General features: G+C 39.9%; 2 protein-coding genes across 2 annotated transcripts in view; one reads left to right on the top strand and one right to left on the bottom strand.

Moving 5' to 3' along the window:
* Window positions 1–6510: 6510 nt before the first annotated feature.
* Window positions 6511–10185, top strand: SRP14 (signal recognition particle 14). The gene is made up of 5 exons (XM_065635089.1): window positions 6511–6557; window positions 7031–7103; window positions 7723–7835; window positions 8927–8959; window positions 9301–10185. Exons 1-5 carry the CDS (start codon window positions 6534–6536, stop codon window positions 9388–9390), a joined length of 333 nt encoding a protein of 110 aa, XP_065491161.1. The 5' UTR covers window positions 6511–6533; the 3' UTR covers window positions 9391–10185.
* Window positions 10186–11043: 858 nt separating this feature from the next.
* The window catches only part of EIF2AK4 (eukaryotic translation initiation factor 2 alpha kinase 4), a 42496-nt gene continuing 25552 nt past the window's right edge, over window positions 11044–27987 (bottom strand). Inside the window, 16 exon segments of the mRNA XM_065635087.1 lie at window positions 11044–11553; window positions 12752–12876; window positions 13979–14023; window positions 14638–14706; window positions 17114–17211; window positions 18355–18413; window positions 19970–20082; window positions 21358–21444; window positions 23054–23182; window positions 23752–23859; window positions 23988–24122; window positions 24716–24886; window positions 25409–25474; window positions 26122–26238; window positions 26726–26894; window positions 26975–27024. Coding sequence (XP_065491159.1) covers window positions 11499–11553; window positions 12752–12876; window positions 13979–14023; window positions 14638–14706; window positions 17114–17211; window positions 18355–18413; window positions 19970–20082; window positions 21358–21444; window positions 23054–23182; window positions 23752–23859; window positions 23988–24122; window positions 24716–24886; window positions 25409–25474; window positions 26122–26238; window positions 26726–26894; window positions 26975–27024 — 1596 coding nt within the window. The 3' untranslated portion in view covers window positions 11044–11498.

Here is a 27987-nt window from a genome sequence, read left to right as displayed (position 1 = left end):
CAGTGTGATATTCTTCATTCTGTCTCTTGAATACTTACACAGAAAAAAAAATCCTGTAACTTCACTGGGAATGTCTGGTGGAAATTTTTCACAACCGTGTTTCTGAAAGTAGGACACATCAACGTGAAAGAAATGATGCTCAACCCAGTCTCTGTCACCTCATTACTCTTGAGCTACAACTTAATTACCTCCCTGATGCTTTGCACAGTTCTTAACCAGACATTCTGTGTCTGCTTAGAAATCTGCCATACAAAATGAAGTGATGACTATATACCCTTTTGCTGCTGGAGAGATGAGCTGTGAGGTTTGGTAAGTATCATTTCTGGAGCACCCAGAAGGTGCATCATATTGTACAAGCCTGACCCTGTACCACTGGAGTTCACAGATGACTTACAAAGAAACTCACTGAAACCACACTGAGAGCTCATATCACAAAATTTGTTTAAAGATAATAGCAAAGTTTTAACCTCAATGAATTTGTGGTTTATAGTTTACAGCTCCAAAGACAGAGTTGCATTAACAGTTCCCAAATTCTGACCTCCTGTGTACCACAATGACTGTATTGATGCCAGTGGGATTGTAAGGAAGAAGAATTTGATGGTCTATTTTCAGAAAGTCTTTGAGACTCTTGTGTGAAAGTTCATACCCTAGAGTGGAGGGGACATGTCTGAATGCCTTCTAAAATTTCTAGTTCAAACACAGACTGAGGTCTGCCATTTGAATAGAGCTGTAACCCTCAAAAACTGTGAGGTGTACACTGAAAATTAATTTCGCATCCCTAAAAATTTAAAACACATTAATTTTAAGAGTAACAAATAACATGAGGTTTAACTACCCAGATGTTATAATTTTAGCCATGCAGAAGATAAACTGGGAGTTCAACCACAGTATATATCTCAGTGTTGTAAAGATACGAGCACATTCTGATACATTTTTGTTTCTATATGAGTGTCTCATTTATCTGGACTCAAACCCGATGCTATTGTTAAGTCACTTCTAAAGGCTGATTCTGCCACGTGGTGCAGCACTGTTGGCCACGCGGTCTCCAGTGCATATATGTGTGTACAGTACGGTGTTTCCTCCCAGCAGCAGCAGCCGGCAGCCGCTGACTGAGAAGCGGGGAGGCTGCAGAGGAGAGCAGCTGCGGGGATGGATGGGATGGGACGGCTCAGCTGTGTCACCTCGCAGGTGCGCTCCTTCAGAACAGGCTGTTCTTACTCTTCTCTTTGCTCTGCTCGCAATGGAACGTCATCGGGATAAATGTACCTTCAAACACAGCATGGATGCCCGCACTGCATATCTTTTTTTTTTTTTATCTGACCATTTTACTGCAGTGTTTTGTGTTGGTTTTGCAGGTCTGCAAGGTTCCATTTTGTTTGCCATGTCCTTCAAAAGTAAACACATCTGGTGATGTGTTGCTTCTCCCCAGGCCCTTCCTTATACCCAGGGAGTTAACTGAATTGCCTCTTTAATTTCACAGTTCCCAGGGGTGTATTCTGCACTAGAGCATTTCTCATGGATTCATAATGCACGTGTCATCACAGGGATGCACTCTCTCTGCTGCATCGTCCCCAGGGTGAGCTGTGCCACAGGGTTTCCCCAGGGAGCACAGATGACACCATCAGTTGTACCAATGACCAACTTCGCATCTAGGGTGCCCTTCTTTCGGCCTTTTTTTTTCCTCTTTTTTTTTGTGAGACAGGGGCTTGTCACAAAACCATTTTGAGCATGTGCGAGACACTTAAAAATACTGTAAATACACATCCCTTATCTTCCCTGACAGAGCAAGTTTCTGCAATCTGGATGATATTTTAAAACCACGAAGCCTTTTTCCAACAAGCAATCTTTTTGTGTCTCACTCCAGATAGGCTTTGAACTACAATAGTAATGTGGTGCATTAGAGTTTTAAGAAACATATCTCTATTTCCTGGTCTCCCTCACAAAATATAAATCACCATTAACATTGCTATTACACAACAAAAGTCAGTGCCTGTTGAACTCAAGGTTACACTCAACCTAGCTTTGAAAATAATTTTGTGGATGTAAAACATAATATTAAATAAAACAGGAGGAACTCACTAAGATGAACAGAAATGTTTAGGAAAGAGCTCAGGGTGCATGAACTGGTTCCTAAGACCTGAGAGAACACCTCTTGTTTCTTGTGGAAAGCTTCTCTTTGGAAGTTGGCCTTCTCATCAGAGGCTCAGCAGCTTTCTGGTGGCACATCCTGGTCTCAGAAAGATCTTTTAAAAATGCCTTCTTTCGTTTTCCGTCTGAATCCGTAAAGGATTCAGAATCTCTGTATTTTTCATGGTTACTGAATGACCAGGCAAAGAAAACTGCTTCGTGCCTCTACACCTCTCATTCAGCAGCTCTCTCATCATCATCCCCTGGCATGTCCTTTATTTCTTTTCACGAGGACCACTTATAAAGCAGGTTAAGACCTGATCTTGGGACTCACATTCACCTGTAGGCATATAACCTGCTAATCGCTTTGCTGGAAATCCATCTAGCACCAGAAAAAAAAGAATAAATGCTTCACTGCTCTTGTTAAAACTTTTCTTCTTTACTTCCCTGGCACAGAGCTTGGGGATGTTTTGGTAGCTGTTCCAGGCTCCATAATCTTTCTGCTCTACCAGCCGCTGTTAAATGTTGGGTTTTCCTTTGCCCATTCATCTCAGATCACGCGAGGCCAGTGAGGCAGCGAGGCGTGCATCTCTGTGTGAGGTGTGCATCTCTGGGTATGTGAGGTGTGCATCTCTGGTGTGACACTGCTCGTGACAGCCTTGTAACGGGGGGAGGCTGTTACTGGGCTTTTGCTGTAACACTGACTCTTTTTCCTGTGCATAGCTATACTTTGACGTGGTATGCTTGAACTTACAGATCAAAGAGAATTACCAGAATGATCCACTTGTGAATTGTGGGCCATTATCTGTTATTAACTCATCTGGAGCACTGTGGTGAGCAAGCTGTAATTTACAGTATGTTATTACATTTCTGCTCACTGCGGTGTGCAGCAGCTGAATGTGTGTGTCTGATAGTCCCTAACGAGAAGTAATGTTTTCTAGCTAATTCAAAGAGATCTTTGCCAACCTCTACTAAGGTTGAATAAGAATTTAATTTACTTCTAATAATTTTATTTTGCTGCTTCCTGCCCCTCCCACCACATTTAGGAGAGGAGAAGGTTTCAACTTCTCCCTTTCTCTTCAGTACACGCTTGCTTCCAGGAAAACTTGGAAGCGCAGCAACAACCTCCTCCAGTCCTCTGCCAGATTTCCTTCAGGATTTAATGATTCAGGTGGCTTCATTTGCTAAATTTTTGCCAAAAAAAAGTAGTTCTCTACTGACACCATATAATAAGGTTGAGCAAACAAGAGGCCTGGTAGGAGACTTATTTTTATTGCCTGGCTCTAGTCACATGACAGATCAGGTTACAAAATACTAATACCCCTGCCAGATCTCAGGATCCACCAATTCCTCTTACTACTGTTCTAATCCAACCTGTCTTTTTTTCCTTTTTTTTTTTCTTTCCTGAGGGCAGGGTGTGAGGGGGAAGGCATTAGACTGGGGCAGGAGATAGAGTGAAAAGCAAGTATATCATGATTGGGAGTATCCCTTTAGCTCCTTCAGTGTTTGTTCAGCACTTTTTCACCAGCTGAATAGCTTATTCCCTCTGAGTGTTGGCAGCCTTTGGCAAAAGTAAAGCAATGTCAGCATTCCCCTGTTCCATCTATTTTTTGGAAAAGAATCGTTAAAAATATTCCATTTTCACCTTGTTTGCAAGTTGCAATCAAGGCTTCTCCCCCAATTAAATTGTGATGCTTTGGCTTGAAAAACAACTCAAGATCAGGAAGATCAGCTAACACACACGCACACAAACCAAAACCAAAACCCAACCAAAACCAACAAAAACCACACACACACAAATCCTCTTTCTTTCTTATGGAAAGAAATTCAGTGATTCTGTGGAGCCACTTCTTTATTAGCAGTGAGACAAATACATTTTCAGAAAAATTGCTGGTAAAACAATAGATTTGAAAAATGTAAACTTTATGCAACTCTCTGGAGTTCTTCATAAAGGTTTCCCCTTTGTCCCTCCTTCCAGCAGACAGCAGTACCAGAAGCTTTGGTGTTACTCAGCAACAGAAGCAGCTACTAATGCCGAGTTGAGATTTTTGTGCAAATGGGGGAAAAGAACTCGATGGTGCTCATCCCACAGGCACTGATGCTTTTTGTTGCATAAAAAGTACAGAAAACAACTACATATCTTTCTTTACCTTTATGAGAAAAGAGCTGCAGTACAGAGAAGTTAGGAGACCAGTTCAAGGCAACACAAGACTCTTCTGGTGAATTCAAGGGCCAGAATTCAGGTGAGAGTTGCAGCGCCCGTGTTTCGGCAACAAGACCACCCATCTTCTCTTCTGGCAAGCATGAGTGGAAATGCACCTTTTCTGCCTTCCAGTGTCTATGACCACGGTAGTTTCCAAGGGGGAGTATGTTGCAATTGTTTTAGTTTTTCCATTTCTGCTCTTCTTTCACTAGTTGCCTATAAAATCTGCAACACTATTGCATTGTCCTCATTCAAAGCTCTTTTGAAAACACAACCCTACTCTTGATTTCTGACAAAACAACCTCTAGTAATCAGGAGTTTGTTCTGACTGCTCCTGCAACCAGGCAGGGTTGGAGGAAGTATGTGTCAGCAATGGCGCCTTGCATCCACCTGTCCTCACTTGTTGTGGACACTGACTGGAAGCTTTTAGGGGCAGGGAACCATCCCATTCTACAACCGTACAAAGCTTTGGCCTGTCAGTACTTCCGACCACAGCACTGATGATGTCCCCTTAGAATGCCAGTTTTCAGAAGACTTACATAACATATATTCCTCACTTCAGTTTTTACGAGATTTTTAGTGCTATGAGAAACACTGAAATTTACTTTTCTGAAGTCTTTCCTCCCCAACTGCAAATAATAAACATCAGGAGCATAATACAGTGAGGGAAAGGCAGTGTTAGATTGCTACACTTCCTTTGACTCCAACATAATGGAGTTAATTTAATAAACTGATAGATTTTGATAAACCATGGCCGCGTTGTGATGACCTGCTTCTTCGGGATGTTTCCTTGTTCTTTAGGCAGTTTAACTTCTGTCTGTGCAATCACAGCACCCTCTACTGCCTCTTGGCGAACCTGCAAAAGGACAGCAAATGATTTGTAAACTCTAAATAGGAGTAGAGTCACTGGAGTGACTAGACTCTTTGATTACAAAGTGTTGTTTTATATATGAAACAACACTCCCACCATGAGAATGGTAATGCGATAACACAAGAAGGTATTTCAGTTCTGTGTAGAATGCTGTCCTGAGCTCTCATATTAAATTCCCCAGGTCCTCAAGCACCTATCAGTGCAGTTTTTCCCTTTTATCTGTATGGCATTATCTGCCACTTTTGTTAGGTCCATGGAGAAAATAAGAAAATCTTTCTAGTGAGAAGCATGGAAAGGCACTAGATCAAATGCTATTTCCGCGTGTTCCCAGATCAACAAACCTGGGCCTGACAGAAAACTCCCAGTTTCCAGGATCTGCCCCTCAGCAGCTCCAAGTACTCTGGGTGTGAAGTCCCCTCCCACCCACCCAGATGCTGTTTTCTTGAGCACATCTAAAGGTCTTGTTCAGTCTGACATCACGCCCTCCACGCTCCGAGCCTTCAGCCAGTCACACTTGGCACGACTCTTTGCACGGGCCGTTTTGGCCCTTCACTGGCAGTGGCGGCCAGCAGCAGCTGTTTTCAGGCGTGTGGGTTTGCGAGCTGCCCCTGGTGCCCGGGGACACTGAGGCACAGGCGGCCTGGAACACCCGCTCCCCGGCACGCGCAGCCAAGAGCTGGCTTGCGACCTCCCGCCCGTGCGAGGAGCGCGGCGCCCAGGCCCGCGCCCCGCTCCGCCGCCGCCCGGGCCCCGACACCTGCGCTCGCGGCCGCTCCTTCGGCGCGGGTGCCGGCCCGCAGGCCCGTGAGCGGCCGCCACGGCCCGGCGCGGTGCCGCGGTGCCGGAGGAGGAGCCGAGGTGGCGCTGCCGCTGCTGCCGGCCGCGTGCGCGCCCGTCGTTTGCTCGCGGAAAGCCCCGCGCGGCGGCCGTCACCGGACAGCCGCGGGACGCACAGCGCGGGGGAGCGCGTAACGGCGGTGGCGGCGGGGCTGGCCCTTCCCGCCGGCCTGATCCGTGCCTCGGGTCAGGGAGCGGCTGGTCCCGCCCGGGACAGCAGCGGCCGGGCCCCGAGGCGCAGTCCCGCGCTGGGGCGGGGCGCTGGCGGGCGGGCCCGGCCTGGCGGGGCTGACGTGGCGCTGCCCGGCGCTCCCGCGGGGCGGGCTCTCGCCGCCGCTCCCCGCCCCTCCGCGCGGGGCGCCCTCCGCCGGCTCCGTTCCGCCGAGTGGCACGAGCGGCTCGGGGGCGTGGCCGCCCGCGCGGGCCCGCCTCGCGCTGCGGTGCGCGTGCGCCCGCGGGTGCGTGCGCGCGGCGTTTCCGGCCCGGCGGAGCAGGATGGTGCTGCTGGAGAGCGAGCAGGTCGGGCAGGCCGGGCGGGGCCGGCGCCGATCCCCGCGGAGTCGGCGGGTCACTGGTCGCCCGGGGCGTGCCCGGTGCCGGCTGCCGGGCGGGGGCAGGCCCCGCAAGGCCCCGGTGTGCGCCGGGCCCGTCCCCTCGCCCCATCCCGGCGGTGGGGGAGGGGAGCGAGCACCGGTGTACCCGGCGGTGTGGGCGAGGCGGGGAGCGCAGAAACGCCGAGGCCGTGGCAGGTGTGGGGGGCTCAGACCTCGTTTTGCGGCCGGGCCGCCCTCGGCTGGGACCTCGTGTCCTCCGGCCTCTGCGTGGGGAGAGCCGGGAGTTTCCTGCCCGCGGAACCGGGAGGGCCCGGCCCGTGGTGGCGGCGCCGGCGGGGCGGGGGCTGCTCCGGGGCAGCGAGCCCCGGGTGCACCGGGAGAGGCCAGGAACGCCTGAGCGGGGCTTCCAACCAGGGGTGGCCACTGTTTCTCTTGCAGTTCCTGACAGAGCTCACCCGACTCTTCCAAAAGTGCAGAACTTCGGGGAGCGTCTTCATAACGCTGAAGAAATGTAAGTTTTAAGTCTGTTATTGGATTAAAGCGGTGTTCATCTAAATCAAACGTAGTGTTGTTAGCATGGATTTTTGAATATATAGTTGTAATTCAGAGCATCTGAAAACGAGTAGGAATGTGGACAAATCAATCATCGTAGCTGCAGTACTAAAAACCTTGAATAAGACTGTGTTTCAAATCGCAGGAAATATTGGGACTTTAAAATTATTACGCAATAATTGGAAATCCTTGCATATCTGTAAAAGGAGAATTATAGTGTTGCTTTTATGTGTTTATGTTTCTCTGGTTTCTGGCTAGGTGGCACCACTTGAGAAGTCAAGTGTCCTAGGCTGCAGTTTGTGCATGTAAAACACCCTGCTGCTGAAGCAGGCAGTTCATACAGCATGTCAGAGAAAGGATTTACATTTTTTTTTTTCTGGCAGATGTAGTTCATGGAACAGATCCTTCTGGGGCTACGATGGAAAGGGTCTGTCAATGATTTGGCAGCAATATCAGTTCAGTTGGCCTTAAATTGCAAGGTGTTTTTCAGATCTCCTCATGAGCAATTTTTAACATCTTAGGAAGCATCCGGTGATTTTAGTGAAATATGAATAAACCTTCTCTGTCTTTCAATACAGATGACGGCCGAACAAAACCAGTCCCACGCAAAGGCCACGTAGAAAGTTTTGAGCCAGCAGACAATAAGTGTCTTCTAAGAGCAACTGATGGAAAGAAGAAAATTAGCACAGTGGTAAGTGACAACTTTGGGTTAGAAAGATGAGTGGCCCTACTTCCCTTTTATTTAATGCCCCATATTTCAAGTGAAATTTCTCTTTACACGAATTTCATGAGAACAACCCTCTTAATTCCAGATAAGCCATATGGTAGCTAAACACACAGCTAGATACTGAGGTCTTAATGCTTGCACTCAGCACTACAGATAGGACAGTAGTTTATAGTTTTACTCTGTGTGCTGGATTTTTCTTCAGAATGGTATTGCAGGACAGCAGAAGGGCACTCTGCCTGTTTTCAGCAACCCTGGCTGTTGTGAGTCGGGTGAGAATATTTGGAGGAAAGGGGGAAATTGTTTCTAGAGACATGGGCAGAAGGACACAGGGCAGATACAGAACCTGCAGTATGAGGACAAATGTTGTGGCTCCAAGAACGGTCCTGCGCACCTACGCTCAAGCATCAGGTGACATAGAGGTAGTTTCCTGTAGACCTTGATGGATTTACTGAAGGTTCTTAGAACCTAGGAAAGAACTGAGTGTTCCCAGACTGGGGAACAGTAGGAAAAGGCTCTGTGTTTCCTGGCAAGAACGTGTGGGCATGGGTAGACTCTTCTAAGCCTTAAACTTGTTTAGCGTATCTATTTTTTCTCATTTACAGCGCTATTTGTATTTCAGGAAATGTTAACCAGAGGTAGAAAATCTGATGTGTGTTTAATTTGAATGAGAGGTAGGGAGAGGCTTCCACTGACTGTAGCTCTCCTCTGTGATGTAACCCAAGGAAAAACGTTCCTTTGAGAAATAATTGAGTGAATCTGGGCTGCAATGTATTTTTATGGCCCTGTAAGTAAATAAAACCTTCCTTAGAATGTTTCTTCACATTATTCCTATTTGAAAACACACAAATTTGGGACTAATGGCATCCAGAGGATTTTGTTAATTGAGTAAGGAGTGTTTTCAGTTTTCTGAATCAGTGAAATCCTATGACATGTCAACACAGCCTACCTACCACTGAATGTGGCGAGTTGGTCACTGGTGGGTAAACACGTGCTGGTACTTAGTTTGTAATAGAAGCCAGTGATTTCTTGGTTAACCTTCTGCGTTGCTTTTGTAGGTGAGCTCAAAGGAAGTAAATAAATTCCAGATGGTAAGTTTTGTATGCCTTTTACCTTCCTTTTCCATAGGTACTGGGGAGTGGTCAGTAGGAAGCACTGGACAGCTGTGAATGGGTTGATTCAGTGCTGAACTGGCACACAGAATAACCTGACACTACCCATCTATCTGTATTTGTTTTTTTTTTTTTTAAAAATCCTGTTGTATTTTACCTAACTTTCTGCATTGGTTTAGAAGTAATTTCCCAGTGTAGGGTGTAAAACCATGATTCTCTTGAGAAAATGCAGATACCTATCCATTAGCAATATGTAAAATATTACCTCTAGTATATTGTCACTTTATTTGTTCTTTCAATGGTTCCAATTGTTGTTGCAGGCATATTCAAATTTGCTGAGGGCTAACATGGATGGCTTGAAGAAAAAAGACAAGAAAAGCAAAAACAAGAAGAGTAAAGCAACACAGTGATGGAACTGTGCCCTGTCATCACTATAACAGACTTGACCCTTGCTCAAAGCAAAGTCCATTTCTTTTTGAGTTACCACTTCTCTTCGGCTTTCCTTCCAGCAGGAAACTGGGATGTGATCAGTACTTTTGGTTAAACTGGGAATGCACGGTGCTTTCCGTGGATTGTCGTATGGCAGGAGTATTTACAGAGTTATGCTGAAATAGCTTTACACTCAGCTGCCAACTACTTCGTTTATTTTGTATTATACAAGTGGGTGGTGTAAAACCTGTTTGGGGGGGTAACATAGGGTGAAGAGAAATGCACCGTGCCAGGAGCAAACCAAGACTGGAGCAGGAGTCTTAGTGACAGATGCCCAGTTTAATAGATAAGCCTCAGTAAGCAGTACTAGGGAAAGCAGGTGCCAACATATTATCAGGAACTGCAGCTTTCCTGTTTTTCTCTTATTTTGAGGGGCATGTCACCATGATGCAGTGCAGATATCCCTAAGGCATGCAGCACAGTGCTGGAGCTCTTGCAGAGCCAGGCAGCTGTGCCTTTGCTCCCTGCTGATCCAGCTGTGCTGATCTTGGCTCAGGGTGGGGGGAAGGCAGGACTCTGCATCATATTCCCTTCAGATGTGGCTTAAAAAAGCTCATGTCACCTAAACCTTTTTTTCTTTTTTTAAAGCTTCGTTCTTAAGTATATTCAGGGATGTGAATTTCCCCATACTTCACGTCTTAAAAATAGCTCCTTCATATGAGCAGCTGTAAAAGGTCAATACTTAATTGTTCCTATTAAACACACTGAGAAATGGATTTGTTTGTGATGACTGATGTGACTTGGTGAATTGTAGGAATGGTACCATTATCAGTGCCTTTAGGACTCACTCCCCTGATGCTACTTCGTGTGTTCCTGTTACAACTTTCACAGTTCTCAGAAGTTCTTTGGTTTCTCTTTGAAGTTCCCTCTTTACATATTGAAAACTTTGCCCTTCTCTTTACTACATAAAAGAGCAGAAAAAGTAAGCACGTATTTCTTAATGCAATGAGCCTGCAGTGCTAAAGGCAATAATTTCAGAGAAAGAAACAGGAATAAGTTCTTTAAACAGAAGGTACCAGGTGGAGAGGGAGGGTAAACACCAAGGATATTTACAGAAATCCCTGGCTTATCTGCATATTCACTCCAGTAATATAAGTAGTTTGATATATAATGCATAGTTAACTATGGTTGCTGTAACTCCCCTTCAGATTTACTCAGCTTCACTTTTCCTGATAGGGTTGTATTACAGCTTAGCTTCAAGAAGATAATTATAAAATTCCTATCATTACTGTGACTTTCATGTCAAACTTAGTCTGTCAACACGTGAAGAAAGCTAGTTCAAAACTTTGGTTATGCTTCTAGTGCATGCAGGTTACTTAAAAGGTTACTTTCTCTTAAAAGTCTTATGTTTAGGTCTGAAAGAAGTTTTTCCTGTATCGGGTCTTATTTCAGCTCCCAGGAAGCTGCTGCTTGATTTTAATGCAAAAATAATGGACAACCATAGGCAGCCATGCTTCCAAGGACTCTTTCAGCTTTAAATCTACTACTTTTATATAGAAATTAAAACAGTAGGATTAAAAAAACAAACACCACCACACACACAAAAAGCTTGTAATACATATTTCAAGGCAGCTCAGTAGCCAGACCTTTTATTACATAAAAACCCTTCTTCAAAAAAATTTAAAAGTTTGTTAGAGCTGAAGATAATTCATCCTCTCTAAACCTTGAACTGAGTTTCTCATTTCAATACTACTGTTGCATGTTGACATAGAAGACATTCTGAAACTGTATTTAAAAAGAACAAGCAGTTTTATACCTGCACAGCTGATAATCTCTTGTAGCATAAGGGGGCAAGAATCACACGATAAAACCTATCTCTGGCTGTAGTCAGACTTGCTCCTTAAGTGCCTATAAAACATTTATTTCCACTTTTGGACAAAAATTTACAGTTTTATATTACACATGAAATTCCATCTGGACACATAAAAAGGCATTAGTTGCCTGTCAGCATTATTACAGCTTTTTGAAATTCCTTTTGACAAAACAGTTGTCTGTAAGTAAAGGCATCCCATAAAAGATGCTTTAAGCACTAAAACAAAACCTTGTATTCATCTCTGTAGCTGTACAGGATAAGCGCAGGAACCCTGCAGAGGGAAGGAAGAGAGAAGATTTTTAGACTTTGAAGTTACAGGTTCAAAAGCTAAAAAAAACCTGTGGCAAATCTTAGCAATAAGCTAACAGCAAAGATTCAGTAGAAAATAATTTTCCCCTTTGTTCCTTTTCCATTTATCTAGCCTGTTCGGTGTTCACTCAGCGATCTGAAGGCTTGTGGCTAAGCAGTGGTCTGCATGCAGGCGCTGAATAGGAAAGGAAAACTTTGTCAGGGACTGCATTGCATTCAGACCCAACATTGTGTGGAATATTATTTGTATGTAGTAATCACAAACCACAGCTTTGCAAGCCACAGAAGAAAAAAAAAAGTTTCACTTGATACTTAGTCGCCTTAGTAAACATTAGCTACCTTGAAGCGATTTGGTGTATTTCTAAGAAAAATGAATCAATTTTGCATCTCATTTTAAGGTTAAGTAGTACCTTCAAGCTAAACACAAGTTTAAGAAAATGTATTATAAAATGAAACCCACAAGAGGACATAAATGCCCAGGTCTCACTTAACTATACCAGTACATGCAAGAGTTGAAAATTTGAGGCTTAAAACTGGATGTGCCCAGACGTATATGTTTCAGCCTCACCAGAATCCAACAAGGAGACCACAAGCTGAACATAATGTTTTTATGCTTAGAAGACAGAAACAGGCTTTACTGTACAGGTCGGGAGAACATGCATCATGTTTGCTTAAAGCTGGGCTGTCTGTCAGCCGTGCCAGATTCCCATCATGTTTCTTCGAAGTGGGAGGAATTAAATGTGCTCATGAGTTTCAAGAGGCAAGCTGAGTCCCTCTCATGAGAAAAGATGGCTACTGTGTAGTAGAACAGCAGTACACTTCAATGGCTATAGTTGTTTGCTATTCAGTTTTATAGACAAAGCAGCAAATAATAGTGGGAATACATTTTAGAATTTCTTGAAAGGGTTTATAAAAATGAAGAATTTACATGACCAAAAATTTTACCACAAGTAAGGATTAGATGACCAGTAAACTCTTCCCATTTTGTTTCACGTTAGCAAAGATCAGTACTCAAGGAAGTATACACATTTCCTGAATATTTCTTTTTTCCTCAGGGGGAGGGGAAGGGGAAGACAAATGAAGAACACCTTACTTAGTAAAGTTTGAATGCAGAAATAATGGAGATGTTTTACGTAACTGTAAGAGCTTAACAAATTTACCTCTTTTCCATTTTGATACTGTAAATTTCATCACAAATTGCTTGTAAGTACGAACATCTCTGTTTTGGCCATCGTGACACCAGTTGTCTCACAGTAGCATCAAAGGCTTGTCTATCTCCATCAAACTAAGAAAAAACAATTGACAAGGAGCTGCAATACAGTCTTACATTCTCTCATGAAGGAAATAATTCTCCCAATAGTATTCAGTCTTCTCAACATTGTGTTATGATGCCAATGTACCTTAACTGAATAGGTTATTAAAATGGTTTTCAAACAAAATTCATATAAACAACATGTGTAACTTGATTTTTTTTTTTAAAGAAAACATATGAAGAATTTAGTGATCAGTTTCTTAACACAGCAATAAAAAAGGTGTAAGCAATGAAAACGGCTCTATCAGTTTTGCAATGCTGGACGGAATACGAGAACTGTGCTGTTAGGGTTGTCAAAAGTGAATGATGGAAGCTGATCATGTGCATTTTTTATTATTTTTTACAAATAAAAATTGATAAACTATCTCCATGATTTGGATAGACTGGATGAACTAAGCGTTTTGAAAATATTTTCAAATGTTTCACTGGGGCCTGGTTACCAGACAAGCGCTGCTTTGGAGCAGCAGATGTAAGGTGTGAAAGTACTGAATCCACTTCCAGGCAGGATGCCCTTCCTGAGTTTGCTTTTCTGGGGGGTGGGGAGGCATCCATCTCTCTAAGACGAACTTCTGATTTTAAAGCTACTGCTGTCATTAGAAAGAAAAGAGCTTTGTCTTTTTTTCTCTCCCTTTTTTTTTTTTTCCCCTAATCAAGCAGTTTAAGTTGTTAAAGGTGCCAATATAATATTTATACATCCCCTTTTTATCTTGGTTTCACCAAGAAATGTTTCAGCTACTGTAGTTGAAACAATTGCCTCTGTGTTTTGGGACCTCCTTTATTAACAGCTTGAAGAAACACTTTTATTGAAACTGCTATTAATGCTTCATGGTTTCTGAAAAAGAACAGTAAGACTTAATTTCAGTTAACTATCCTTGGGAAAAAAAAAAACCAGAGCTTTGGATTAGGACTTCCTAATGGTGTCTTGTGTTACTTGGGCATTTGACAAAAAGATTTTTCTAGCCTCAGTCAATCTCCTTGGGTAAAAAAATTCCTTTCAAGTTTTAAAACCTAATTGAAACTCCATTAGGAACAGAATTTATCATCTATTGTTCAATTACAATACTTAATTGCTTACCTCTAATGATAAGAAATGTATCACAGTTGCTTTTGGCAGATCTACCTGTAAAAATGTCATAAATAAATCAATATTTAACAGTTGTTCTGTTACCAGTTTGCCAACTGGAGATTAGCTGTAGTGAAGGGAGTAAGACTTTCTGATTTCCAAAGAAGCACTTGTGCTGACAGAACCGGGAATTTACCAAGGTTTTAAGCTTGATCTGTTAATAACAGATTCCACTATGGAAAACTCCAAATAGGCAAAGGCAAATAGGCAATACATTTCCTGAAAGCGTGTACCATTTTGAAGTCCTTTGTGACATGGTCAGCAAAGCCTAAAAGCCATATACAAACAACAGCTATGTTGGTTTAAATATAAGAGCAAATCTAGCAGGAACAAGTTATTAAATCTACCACAGTAGTTAGCTTAAGTACAGCTAAAGAATTTACAACTAAATACTTGTTAAATTTTGTCCTGTGCACCTGTCCAATACACAGGAGATACTTTTCAAGTATTAAAGAAACATGAACATGCCATGGGTCTTATTTAACCAGAAGTTTGATTCCTTTGGTATCTGTAAAGGGAGGCTGCTGGCAGTAGTTTGTTCCAGACAGCAACTGCATCATCCAATTCAATTAAGAATTTGAAATTAATTCAGGCTTCTGCCAAATACTTACTGCTAAAATCTCAATCTCACTTGTTTTCTGTTGCAGGCTAGAAATGAATGTCTGAAGTCTTGTTTGCACCTGCCAACAAAAGATGGGAAAAAGTAAAATAACACTGCTGTGATACAGTTTGGAACACTTATTTTCTATGTCATAGATGGTGAGAAAAGAAGAGGCTGCTTCTAACACAAGATGTAGATGTACCTCATATTTAAACTAAAATTCACATTTAATATAATTTTCAGTAACAATTCCAGAATAATCCTTGATGAGTAGACAGGAAGAAGACTGGGGCTGAGCCACTCCTGCAGCAATGGTAAAGATCTGATAATATTGCCATTGTACTAAAGCAGACAGAGCTGCACGTTACAATGTGAATTCTCACATATGTAGTTTAAAAACCACATTTCTGTTTCTGGGTGTTAGATAACTTTTCAGAGGAATGTGAGAACCTGTGAGTGATGCAGTGAATCATCTCTAGCTGAAGAAGGATGACTGATTTGAGAGCCAAACCAAAGTACGGGTCATTGTGGCAGATGCACTTGACCGCCTCCCAGCCAAACCAGCAGCAGTTTGGTTCAGGATCCAGAGCAGGTAAAGGCCTGAGCTGCAGCTGGGCCAAGAACTCCTGTTAGGAAACCCACAAGGAAGCAGAAGAGCACATTGAACACCAGTAAGTTGTGGGTTCAGGGAGTCTTGTGCAGACCTTTCCCACTGCATGCAATTTGACTATGAGTCAACCACTTTATTATATAACTATGACAGCCTGGATGAGCCCACTTTGAGCTCTCTCTGCTAAGTAACTGGCTGTATGGCACTGGTTTTTATTACTCAGAATAGTGGATAAGCCCAATTTAAGTTTCATATAATTTAGCTTAAGTAAATGCATACTAAATATAATGAATCATCTACAAGTATAAGGATGTGTGATTTTTAATATACTCTCTGCTTCACGTTATTTAGTAAACTGGATTTGCCGAAGTCTTAAGCTGTGAAGTTCTGCTCATATTTACCAAAAGCAGATACAGACTATACTAAACATCTGCAAGATAGGGTTTAGTTGGCACTTTGCTGGGAAGAATGGAAATGACTGGGGAGAAAATTACGACTTCAAGGCTAATGCAAAGACATTGTGGACATCTGCAAGATAAGGCCTGTTCTGCATTTTGCTGAGAAGAAAAGGATTCATTCAGACAAAACAGCACTTTCAAGGCTATGGACTATAAACACACCTACAGTTAAACAAAACAAAGGCCCGTCTGAGATCAGTGAAAAAGATCCAACGAAAAGCAAGACGACCTCAGAGTTAAATATTGCTATTGGACTGAATCACGGTGTGAATGAGCTGTAAAGATATAAAAATCTACAGTTTTCTGTGCTTGGGGGACGTCTGCGCAGGCACGCAGCTCAAGCCATATTTCTACGAACTTTGATGCCTGAGAGTTTGCTTCACAAGTCCTAGGACCCAGGGTTTGGAGCGACCTGACACCAGGCCCCTGGAGGGAAGGTAAGTAGGATTTGGCTTGGCATATTTCCTTCATGCAGGAAACAATAATGTGAACCTTGCCATCAAGTGTCAAGAGTTTTCTTTGAGTGATCCAAACATTGTTCTGTGGAAAGCAACACCCTAAATCACTCCCCTGCAACGGTCATGCCTTGTAACCCTTTTTGCCAGAGCAAGCTATTAGTAATCCTGCAAAGGTAGCACTTCACAAATGTAGTGGCAGCCTTGCACGATGTTGTCTTTTGTACCTTAGAAAGACGCTTTTGAATATTAAAAACCTAAAAACAGGAAGTCTGTTTAGCGTAAAGCTCTAAGAGTAACATCCACTTCTTTCTTCGGGTTCTGAGAACTATTTATAGTGGGGATTTTTTGTTGCACACCCAAATTTGGACTGAAAGGAGAATAAGATTACAGTTTTGTTTTACCATGTACTCTAAATATCTTGAAGCCAATTGTCCTAAATGAGCAAACGCTGACATGTGTTTCTAGCATCACTTAATCTTTTCTACATTATTATAATAATATCATATTTTAGGCAGGTTTTTGGCGTGTGTGTTGTTTTTTTTTTTTTTAAATCTGTGATTTTTTTCTTAGGTCTTTAGTTTGAGACAACATAATGAGATACATAGAGTCTGTGTTCCAAACATTGCAAATTAAAAGTATGCTGAACTTGCACCTTTAACACACTTGGAGATTTATAAAAAAATGGAAGATTCTGGAACCACGGTTCCCACTAAAATTACATTTCTAATATATAAGTACAATGATGGCTGAGCCACATCAATGTCACAGATAATCCCCAAGATCCAAAACGTTAAAAAATGTGGTCTTTGCCTTCAGCCCTCTGTGCTATTCCTAGTCTACTTTATGAATAAAGAACAAACAGGATGTATTCGTGTAAGTTAGGTGATAGTGAAAATATGGATTCTAACATTCCTTAACTTCTAAGTGTCACTTCTTAATTCCTATTTCATATGTGTGTACCTGAATTTCTTGACGACGCCTGGCACTGGCAGATAATTTTTCAGGAGCTATAACGCTAACATTGGGCACAACAAGAGTTCCATGTGATTCAAAAGGACCTAAAATACAAATATAGAGGTTTAGATTATATTCTTTATACAAGAAGTAGCAAGAAACAGAAAATTCACAAATATTAATAAGCTGAGGTTCAAAAAGCTGCTAAAAAACCCCAAAGTCAGTCAAGTAGATAGGATAATGAACCGTGTGTGTAAATTCTCGAATGCTCACTTATGACTTTGAAAGACTGGTTGGTAAGAATAAGAAATCTGATATTTTATATCAGTGTTTCCTGAAAATAATAAAAGGTTCCAAATGGCTTGCAGTATTTTATAGAGGAATGTAGCATACATAATATCACAAAAAGAAAAGCTATTACAAGAATGAGGCAACTATTTAATGGACAGTCCCATAGCAGAGCCAATGACAAAGCAAACAACAAATGCCAGCCCCCGGCTCCTCCCAATAACAATAACTAAAATCTTAAATGGCTTATTTTGAAATCCGAATTGCCACTTCTGGTAATCAGACACACACAAAAAAACCAAGTTAAGTGTGGCCACCTCTCTCTCTCACTGTTATGCAAGGGGGCCAAAAACAAGTGTTACTTTTTACAACCACCACCACACACGATATGAGTACTTAAAAATATTAATCAAAAATGCCAAACTATCTACACAAAAAGTACTTAATATTATTTTTTTATCTACAAACATCTATGATCAGACTAAGGAGTGCAAATCTGTAGCTAGAAATATAAAGACAGTTTCATTTGAAGAAAAAAAAAGACTCTTAGAACAGCAGGTCAATGTATGTGGGGTCTCAACACTGTAACAATCACAGGTCATGTCAATTTTCATCAAAATAACATTTAATTTCTCCTCAGCTAGGAAATGTTCATGGTTTTTGGCTTTCCTTCCCCCATCCAGAATCATTGCATCAATGAATGCTTGTATGGGGAATATTCAGTCTGTTGGCCAAAGCACTTATTTTGCTAGTTTGGAGAAAATTTCAGTTTCAGATCACTTGGAACAACATTTGAGACTAGGAGAAAGTTTCTAACCAGAGGCACTGCTAGAAAACATTTTCTTGCTCTGACTTTGGTAGTACTTTTAAAATTTATGTTCCAGCAATATTTTCTTATAATACAGTTTTTAAGCAGAAATAGAGATCGTTTGTATATTCTATAATTAGAGACTAAATACCTGAAATATTAGTAAAGGATCCCTTTTGATTCGGTACTGAAAGATTATCTGAGGTTTCTCTAAAAATAAACAAAGACAGTTAGGGAAACAAATTCACAACAACAAAGAAATACTGTAATAAGACATGTTTCAGATTATCAATCAAACATAATTACTTCATTCCAACAGATAAAGAAATTTATGGAGACTTCCCAGCACATATCTGCCGATTAAATTCTATTCTGGAACAGACAGGAAATCATACAAAATTACATTACAAAATGTGATCTAGAAGCAATCTTCATTTGCTACGGATACAATAAAAAAAAAAAGGTGCTCCCCATCATGCAAGAATGATTTAGATCCTAATACTAGAATATATTATGAGAATATTCTCTCTAAATTGTTAATTTAATCTACAGCTTCTTAATAAGTTTCTGTGAGATAATGCTAAAGTATCAAAGTAATACTTATACCCAAGATCACACATATCAAGGAATCTTTCAGTTATTAGTTTGGATCCTTTTACTTTCCATATTCAGGATTCATTAACAAAGAAATTTGCCTTTGTTGCAATCACAATTACTGCATTTCTCTGTTTAGTATTACCAAATATGCGGTTCCCTCTATTCTGTTCTCAGGATCTAGAAATAAGGTAACTTTTAGAAAGAATGATTTTATTTCACAGCTTCTAATAGAAATAGATCTGTCACAAAACACATGAGAATCAGGTTAGTTGCAAAGGTCAATGCCGGGACTGGCTGAGGCCAGACACGAGATGACGAGGTACAGCAGGAGACGTCAGCCCTGGCACAAACTGCTGCTCCAGTTTAGCAGTTCCCAGCTTGACAATTTCCTTTATTGTTCAGTCTATTTGGAAATACTTTGGATGTCAGGTCTGTTAATTTCTGAATTCAAGTTTGTGTGAATAAACCATGTCTGTTCCTGCTGCCACTACATATGTACATATATATGTACACACATATAAATATATGTGTAACTATATATTTACAAAGGGATATGCATGAATAACAGCTATACTGCTTAGGCACACAGGTGTGACTGTAGTCTCTCCTATGATTTCTGTCCTCAATTCTATTGGTGACAATAAATAGTAATTTCAACACAGATAGGATGATGGGGTGTTGCTGTGTACCCCGAGTCTTTGCTGGGTGTTACTTTCACTTGTGCCAGTGTGTACAGGTGTGCTACAATTATACTTTCATTTTTGCCATATGAACACTGCCTCAGAATGAAAGGGATTTGCTGCTTTAATTCTTTGATTACACAGTACCTGAACATAACTGAATTCTGGTCCTGCCATACAAGCAATACTGCTGTTCTAGTAGCATTTGAGCTGGATAACCACGTGGTCTTTTAATGTATGAAGCATTAGGGATGTTTGACTATAAGAGTAGCTAGGGAAAGTGGTCTCTTTCCTAATCTCAACAAAATTCCATAATCAAACCTTTTGCTTTTCCCCTCAAAAGGAATTCAGCAAAGCTCTTATTCTTTATCAAATAAAATCAAGGTTAATATCTTAAAATACATTACAATTATTTAATATTTTAAATTATTTAATTAAACCAGTAATTTCTGATTCTGAGTATTCACGTTGACATGTTATGCTACTTACCTACTACATCTTTCATCACAGATTTTAGTTTTCAGTTTCTGGATCAGGTGATCTACTAAGTCAGATTCTAAAATCCTTTTCTCCGTCTGTCTGTCTTTCTCAAAGGATTTCACCTATGATGTAGTTCAGTGGTTCTTAAGATTGTTGATTCTTAAAATGGCATATGAATAAATTTATCAAATTCAATCAAAACCAAACTGGATTATTCAGCCATCAAAGGTGAAGCAGTCAAAGGTAGGAAGCTATCATCATTACCAATCACTGCCAATTAAATATTTGATTAGATTTTTTTTTAACCAACTAATTTTCTCTGCATTCCCAAAGCTTAAACTATCTTGACTACTTGTATTTACTATGTGATAATTAACTTTTTAACAGAATGCTTTACAGGTGCAAATACCCTATTAATAATAGCGTATTGGTTTGGGGCTTTTTTTGTTAAGGAATTATGTTAGAATAAGGCTTGCCTTTCAGTTTGCAAGACTTAGACTCAAACAGTCAAAACTTAGAACATCTGCTCCACCTTCATTGGGAAGAGATTAATCAGTAACACCACCATTCACCTCATTAGCATGTTCTTTGTTGGTTTTACTTCAATAAAGCCATATCTAAAAGAACGCTCTGTAATAGCCTTGTGGAAGACATTGATATATCACATTCTCATCATCAAAATCTACTTGTTCATACAGTTAATGCACAGTTATTTGCTATCTGTTACATTGACAAAGAGTGTGAATAAAAGTCAAAAATATTTTAGTAATACACATTGGCTAGGTAACATGGCCACATCAGATGCTGTCTAAGGCTTACTTATTTCAAAGAATAAGTCTTCATTCTAAAATGGTACCAGAATCACAGGCTGCAGAGCACATAAGGTGGTAATTCATATTGTGACACAGTCCAGTCTTTCTATCTTAACCTTAGCTTACAGAGACTCTGCTTGCTTAAATTACATGGCCGCTTTTTTTTTAGATTTATGTTTTAGTTATATTTGTTTTGTAACATGGAAAGCTGCCAACTGGAAAGATGACTGAGTCACCTAATTCATTTTGATACAAAGAAATCAGAGACAACAGAAACCTTTTTCTATGTAAAGACACCAATGACTCAAAGTCAAGCAATGTCTGAACTAATTTTCCAACTTTCCTAGAGGAAAGGAGGTCTCTAAATAACAGTGTTACGGAGAGATAAAAAAACCCAGGCTTCACCAGAAGAACTTTCTACTATTTAGCAACTGAACTTGTATTTACCTGAATTCCACCTTCTTTAATACTTTATTGAAAATAATAATGATCTTAAAACAAAACAAAACCCAAAACAAAACGACATGTAGAACAACAAATTATAAATCTGAAACATCATCAAGCTTCCTCTGGTCCCACACTTACCTTCACATGACTTCCCTCTTTATCTGACACAAGAGCCACATACGTAATCCCAGAGCATCTGCAATACTCCTGCAGTTCTTCCTGGGACTGATATGGGAACGGGGAAAGGGGAATAGGATGGAAATTTGGCAAATTATAAAATTATCACTTAAGTAAACAAAGTCTCCTGTCCTCCATTAAAATAACTTGGAATGCAGCAGTTACACTAATTATATATGTGTCTGAGAGAGGAAAGGTTTATCAACAAGTCCAGGAGGTGAAACTTCATTATGCATGTATTTATCCACCTAAAGCTCCTTACAAACTGAAATCTACATTAAACAGAGAGAACGCCTAGGCCCTGCAGTGCTGACTCCCACATGGAAGGGCTAGCTGGCTCTAGAAGTGCAGGGTTCAGGTAACTGTAAAAATGTGCAACAAAACATCAGCCAAACAGTCACCACCCCACTGGCTGCACCTGTCAGGAACAGCCCGGTCCTGCACAACTGGTGCTCTGTCATAAAACACTATTCCAGCTGTGTTTCATGTGAACCTGAGGCTGACTGACACCATCCTCAGCGCTGAACTCCCTGAAGGGCTTGCTAGACTGACCTAGCAGGGGTTTGCGAGACAACATTAGGCAGAGGCAGTAACTACCCAAATCTTCATTCCTTTAGAGTCGCAAAAAGAAGAGAACCCAGGGTGATCATCAGAAAAGCATAACGATCTGGATTCTTTTAAGAATTCTGAGAGATTTAAACCATTGGAAATGTTATTGCAAAAGATCACCAAAAAGTCAGGCAATTAAGTGATTGAACCCAAACCTGTCTGCTCTGCAGCACGTGACTAAGGACAGACAACTGGCACAGTGTGTCTGTTAGTCACCATCTGGCACGCTCACAGGTGAACCAGGCTCAGTCCTCAGGTAACTGCCACCACTGTTAAAAGGGACTTGAGCATTTGCGTGTAGCTCACTACACCAGTGAGGCAGTAGTGGCTAAAGGTCCAAATGGTTTCAACTGGAGAAAAAAGGGCACAACTCAGCTTGTCACTCTCTGCTTCCTACCACACATCTCTCCAGGGACTACAAGGGGACCCCACAGTGTACCTAGTAGCTCAGTTTACTGAACTGTTTGTCTAACTGTAGAATGATGTCAATATTCCCTCTGTACTCCATAGTCTTCAGCCACCTGGATATATTTAAAAGTTGATGCTACTGTTCTGTTCCAGACGTGCCCTTTGGTTAAGGATCAACTTAGTACTTCAGGGATCCTACTTGTATCTGTCATTGAAAGGAAAATTTATTGCCGTCACTGGCACAAAAAAAAATGCTTTGGCTTTGAAGAATCCTCACTTAAATTAATTGGAGCTAATTGGCCTCATTTTAAATTCATTACGTGACTTTCCCCCTTGATTTCAATTGGCCTTGGACTCCACACTCTGTGTGTAATTGGGGAAGGTCACTTAATTTCTCTGTGCTCTGGGGAGCACATAAAGATCCTCCATTGCTCTTTTAAATATGCTGGGAGGTAGAGAGGAAGAATCCTGCAAGGCCGGAAAGGCTTAACATTATTGTATCTGAATAACATCCTACATGCTCAATTTTATGAGTCTGTAACTCACTAAAAACTAGAAAAAAATTGAAAAAAGATGGTCTCGGGCTGCACTAATTTTAGAGAATAACAATATAGTTAAGACACGGAGACAGAAATTCTACCTGGGACCAGTCATACATTATCTCGGCTGGAATTCCTGCAGTCCAGAGTTTCTGAACAATATTGATAGCTCTACCCATTGACATCTGACCAACGCTTACAACCAGCAGGTCACATGAGCTGACAGAAACCTGATGGGAAAGTAAAAACAAGGAGGACAATATTAGCCACAAGACCACCCTTCCCTCCCCGCCCCCCGGCTTAGCAATGTTTGTTTATTCTTATAAAGAAAGGTTACTAAAACACACATTCCACAACCAAGTGAAATTGTGTCACACTATACACAGTAGCCCATTTTCTTAAGTTTCCTTCCATCTCCACCTTCTATACTTTTATAAAGGAATAAGTGGTAAGGGCAGAGTAACACTTATTATAATAGCTAAGTATCTACAGTTGTATTCTTCCATCTGAGACAACCCACAGGCTGAAAAAAAAAAAATGTCCCACTTATATTCAAAATAAAAGGGTATAAGCCTGATGATCCTCTCTTCCATAATTCTTATTTCACTAAATAATTCCATGTAGAGAAACACAGAAGAAAACATATCGTCTTGGTGTTTCCTGTCTATTTCGGTATGGTATTGTTTTGGAACACAACTGAACATCTTATTTTTTGCCTGTCTGTGGCTACAATTAGGTTACTGAACTATCAGGAGCAAAAACCAACCAAACAACCCCAACTCCCCAAGAAAAGACTTACAGAATCCTCCACACCGGAAACAGCAGCAGTTATTTTATCTATAGCTATGCTGACTCCAACAGCTGAAGGAACTGGTCCTACTGTCTGCGGCCCTCTAAATTGTGGAATCTCAAAACAAGAGAAAAACAAAATGGAAGACTCAAATAGTTACCTTTGCAAAATGTCAAAAACATTTTTCATTTATTCATGTTTTTTTTTAAAAAAATCTAAATTCATTAAAAGAGATGAGTGCATACCAGATGATCATATCTGCCCCCTGCAGCAAGAATTTCAGGCACAGTTCTTTGTCTTCTTTTGATGTATGCTATAAACTGAAAGATAATACCATTGTGCTGCTGTATTTTGTAAACTAGTCCCAGATTTATAGAAACCTGTAAAATAAAAATGAATATGTGTACAAGACTCGTACCAATATTGCCAGCTAACATAATTAATTTCCTATTAGCAGTATGGATTGAAAACACTGTTCTCACATAAAGACGACATATGGAAACACTCATTATCTCCAAATATTTAAAATACAGTTAAAAAAAAAGAAATGATGCTTTAATCTTAAAGCATCCCAAGGGACATACAGCACAAAGCCCAAACAGCAAGCCTCAAGGAAGGTGGAGGAGGCAGAGAGGCCTTTAGTACTCATCAGCTTTCTGTATTTTTAAAATAGTTTGTTTCAAAACTTAAAATTTCTTTATGCTCTTGGTAATGCCTTCAGTCTTGTTTGGGAAAAAAAAAAAAGTCTGTGTCATCAGATAGAAATTAAGCCAGAGACTTCTGACTGGAAGAGGTCTTATTCTTAAAACGCATTAAAAAAATAAGTAAATCAATGCCAACATAATTACTTGCCATCGAAAGACACTTAGATGTGCTTTTTCTATTCTAAACTACCATTACTTTGTTTCCTGGGAAATTACAAGGCCCAGCAGCCTACAAATCTATTAATTTATTAGAAGAGCATTTTACAAACCTGAAGTTTTATTCCAAGTTGCTTTAACAGACCAATGATTTCCTCTAAATCCTTCATGCCATGCTTCAGCAGCTGAGTGACACCTGGCTTTTGTTTTATCATTGTGTTTAAAAACGGAAACACGTTACTTGCTTCTCCCTTCTGCTCAATGAATCTGTAGAGTCGAGAAAGCTAAAAACAAAAATTAGATTAAAAACATAGATACCGCCACTGACAGAGCTCCTAATAGATCACATCTAAAAAAAAGAAAAACGTTTGACTTGGCCTCAGTAAACTATTTGCCTTTTTTTCTTGTTTTGCCCCTCAGCCTGTTTCTACCTAGCGAGTTGAAGAAAAGAATGGACAGGCACAAGTCTCATTATTCATCAACATTTGCAGACAATTTTTTTTCCTGAAGTTTCTCTCAGCATGTTTTACTAAACACCTCTGTACAGTATTCCATTTACCCTTTAATTGCTTCCACAATCTTAAAAATACATTTAAAAGAAGAAAGAAACTTAGACAGTTGCAATACTGACTTCCAGAGAGAAGTGAGAGCAAAATCAGACCACTTCCGAAGAGACTGATCTATTTTGAACAGCAGATGCAACAGTTTATGTTTCTTACTCTAGTTGATTAAATTACAAAGTAAATAAAATATTACTGACTTTTGGCAAGTTACAGGGAAATTAACACTGAATTAAAATTACTTACACTATTTGATGTGAGAGAAAGATTACAGAATTTGGCTTCTACTTCTCTTTTAGTTAGCTTTTCAGTCTACAAGAGAAACAGAATCAAATGTTTTCAACAACTTTGTAACAAAAAAAAAAATTACTATTGTTGAGAAGAATTAAAAGACAATTTTCCAATACCTTTAGTTAAAAGTTGCATTTACAGACTGCAATAATACTGTAAAAGAATAAAACCAATAAATAACACATTTTTCACCTCTCTTATAGTGAGGTCATATTTGTCCTGGTTTCAAGAAGCCACGAAAGATATAAAAATACTAACTTTGTTGAAAAGCACTTCTGGATAAATACTGAAATGCTTATGTAAATTAAGAAACAAAAAAAAGAATAAAATGAAATTAAAACAAAATACTGGGATTTAAACACTACCTTAATCATTCAAATAAATGTAATCTATTTTCTCTGCTTATAAAGGTAGAAAAGACCAAGATACTAAGATGCGCTTTCAAGTTTTTATTGACTAACCGACCAGTTCTTAATTATACAGGTGAATAATTCTCTCATAAATACACATTTAAAAATCATCTTAAAACATCCCAATCCAGAAGCAACAGAAAAGTAATTAATCTAAGTTGACAGCCCAAAGACAGCCAGCCTTTTAGAGACAGCTCCACAAAATAAGATACACTACAGTGATGATTACAGAGATCAGATTAATAACTACTATCTTACCACAGCATCATACAGAATGATGTAAACTTGATTGAGTTTATCCTCTGGTATCCCACAGTGCAAAAGTATAGCTTTCAGTAAGGCCGTGTGGTTCAAGTAAATACTGTAATTTCTTTCCTAACAAAGGGTAAAGAAAAAAAGAAGGAAGGAAAAAAGTTTTACTTGCACTCCATGTTCCTTAAAAGAAAAAAGAAAAGGAAAAGAAAAAAAAAGGTTTCTGAACATTTAATAATAGTTCAAAACTAACTTCAGACCTCTCCTTCCACCACCTTACCTTCCGCCTATAACTAAAGAACGGCAAGGCTTGTCCTATCCTACAATAATCACTTTCCTGACAGAAGACAGATGTTATTTCAGTGGCCCTGTAAGGATTCAATTAATGTTTCCTTTGCACACAAACCTATGCTTCTTTTTAAGTTTACTTATGAAACATATTTTGATTTCAATGAGTGTTCTGTAACTGACTATTGATAAAAAAATAAAACAGTTCTGCACTTGTTACAGTTAAAAGGACTACCCTTTAAAAATATATTAGACTAAATATTTACTTAGACTAAATTTTTAGGATGGACAAGAGAGCAAAGAGGATGATTAGAGAATCTACCTGTAACACTGAAAACTCTTGAATGATTTCTGAAATGGCATAAATTGTTTCTGCTATAGGCAAAAAGCTATTTCCAGTAGATGTAATGATGTCGAACGCACATTCTAGGAGTTCTTTGGGATGACAGCGGTCTAATTTCCGAGGTCGGAAAACTCTCTCTATACAGTATCTAAAGGAAACATTGAAGAATGAATCAGCATCTTCAGTGGTCACTGTCATCTCTGCAAAACGTCATCTCATGTCCCTTACCTTTTCAAGTTTGAGATGTTATTTCTAGCTACAAATCTTGCAAAAGGAATCTGAAAAACAAAATACATTAAAATTGTTGAAACAAAACATTCAGTCTGACTGAACTCTGCAACTGGAAATGAACTACTACTGTGCACTTGTACACTCACATGTGTAATAATGCCTTAAATATTTGCCATAGCCAAGTAATATCAATCTAATCATCCATGTGGCAAGTTTAAATAAAAACATTCCCCCGCCAAGTTGCTGGAAGAGCTTGGAGAGCAAACACAAGGACATTTCTTAATTACCCTACTGCATGCAAAAAGCAACATAGATCAACTATGAGCATATGAAAATGTATAGGCAGGTATTTTCCTGTTTGCAAAAAGATATAAATGAATATTTTGAAATAAATCTTTGATCAACACATTTTCCAAAACAAGTAATTCCAACAGAAAGATCAATTTAGATCCTGCACAAATCCTTAACTGTGATTCATATTGTATAGCTTGATGTTATAAATGCAAAGGAAGGGTGAGTCAAACTGATCTTAAATTAATGAAATGGCATACAAAAAGTCAGGTTCTTTAACCAAACAAAAAATATAACTTAAAGCCTTTAGATGTTAAATTAAGTGCTAGGTGATTAAATAGGCCAGCTTCGCATATAATTGGGTATTACGGATATAGGAATTCCAGACAATAAAATCTGAACAGCACAAACATCAATTCCTCTCAAGAGTAGAATGCCCCTTGACAACATCTGTTTGAGGAATATAAAACTAGACAGACTGTTACCCACATTCTCTATAAAGATATATAAATAAGAAAGGGATGGAAATATTACAGTTTTCACTGGTCATCGGAAAAGTCTTGTCTCATATACACGCAAGAAAAAAACCCACAACCCACTAGTCACATATACCATATTTATAATATGGCATTATTTTCACCTATGTTAAAGAACAAAAAAAAAAAAAAAAAAAAAAAAAAGAAGAGTATATTTCTTCCCTATGCCTTCAACTGTCAAAA

This window comes from Caloenas nicobarica, chromosome 5 (assembly GCF_036013445.1).
Source record: "Caloenas nicobarica isolate bCalNic1 chromosome 5, bCalNic1.hap1, whole genome shotgun sequence".
Classification (NCBI taxonomy): domain Eukaryota; kingdom Metazoa; phylum Chordata; class Aves; order Columbiformes; family Columbidae; genus Caloenas; species Caloenas nicobarica.
Note: the sequence above shows the minus strand (reverse complement) of the source record. Positions and strands in the feature narration are given on the sequence as shown.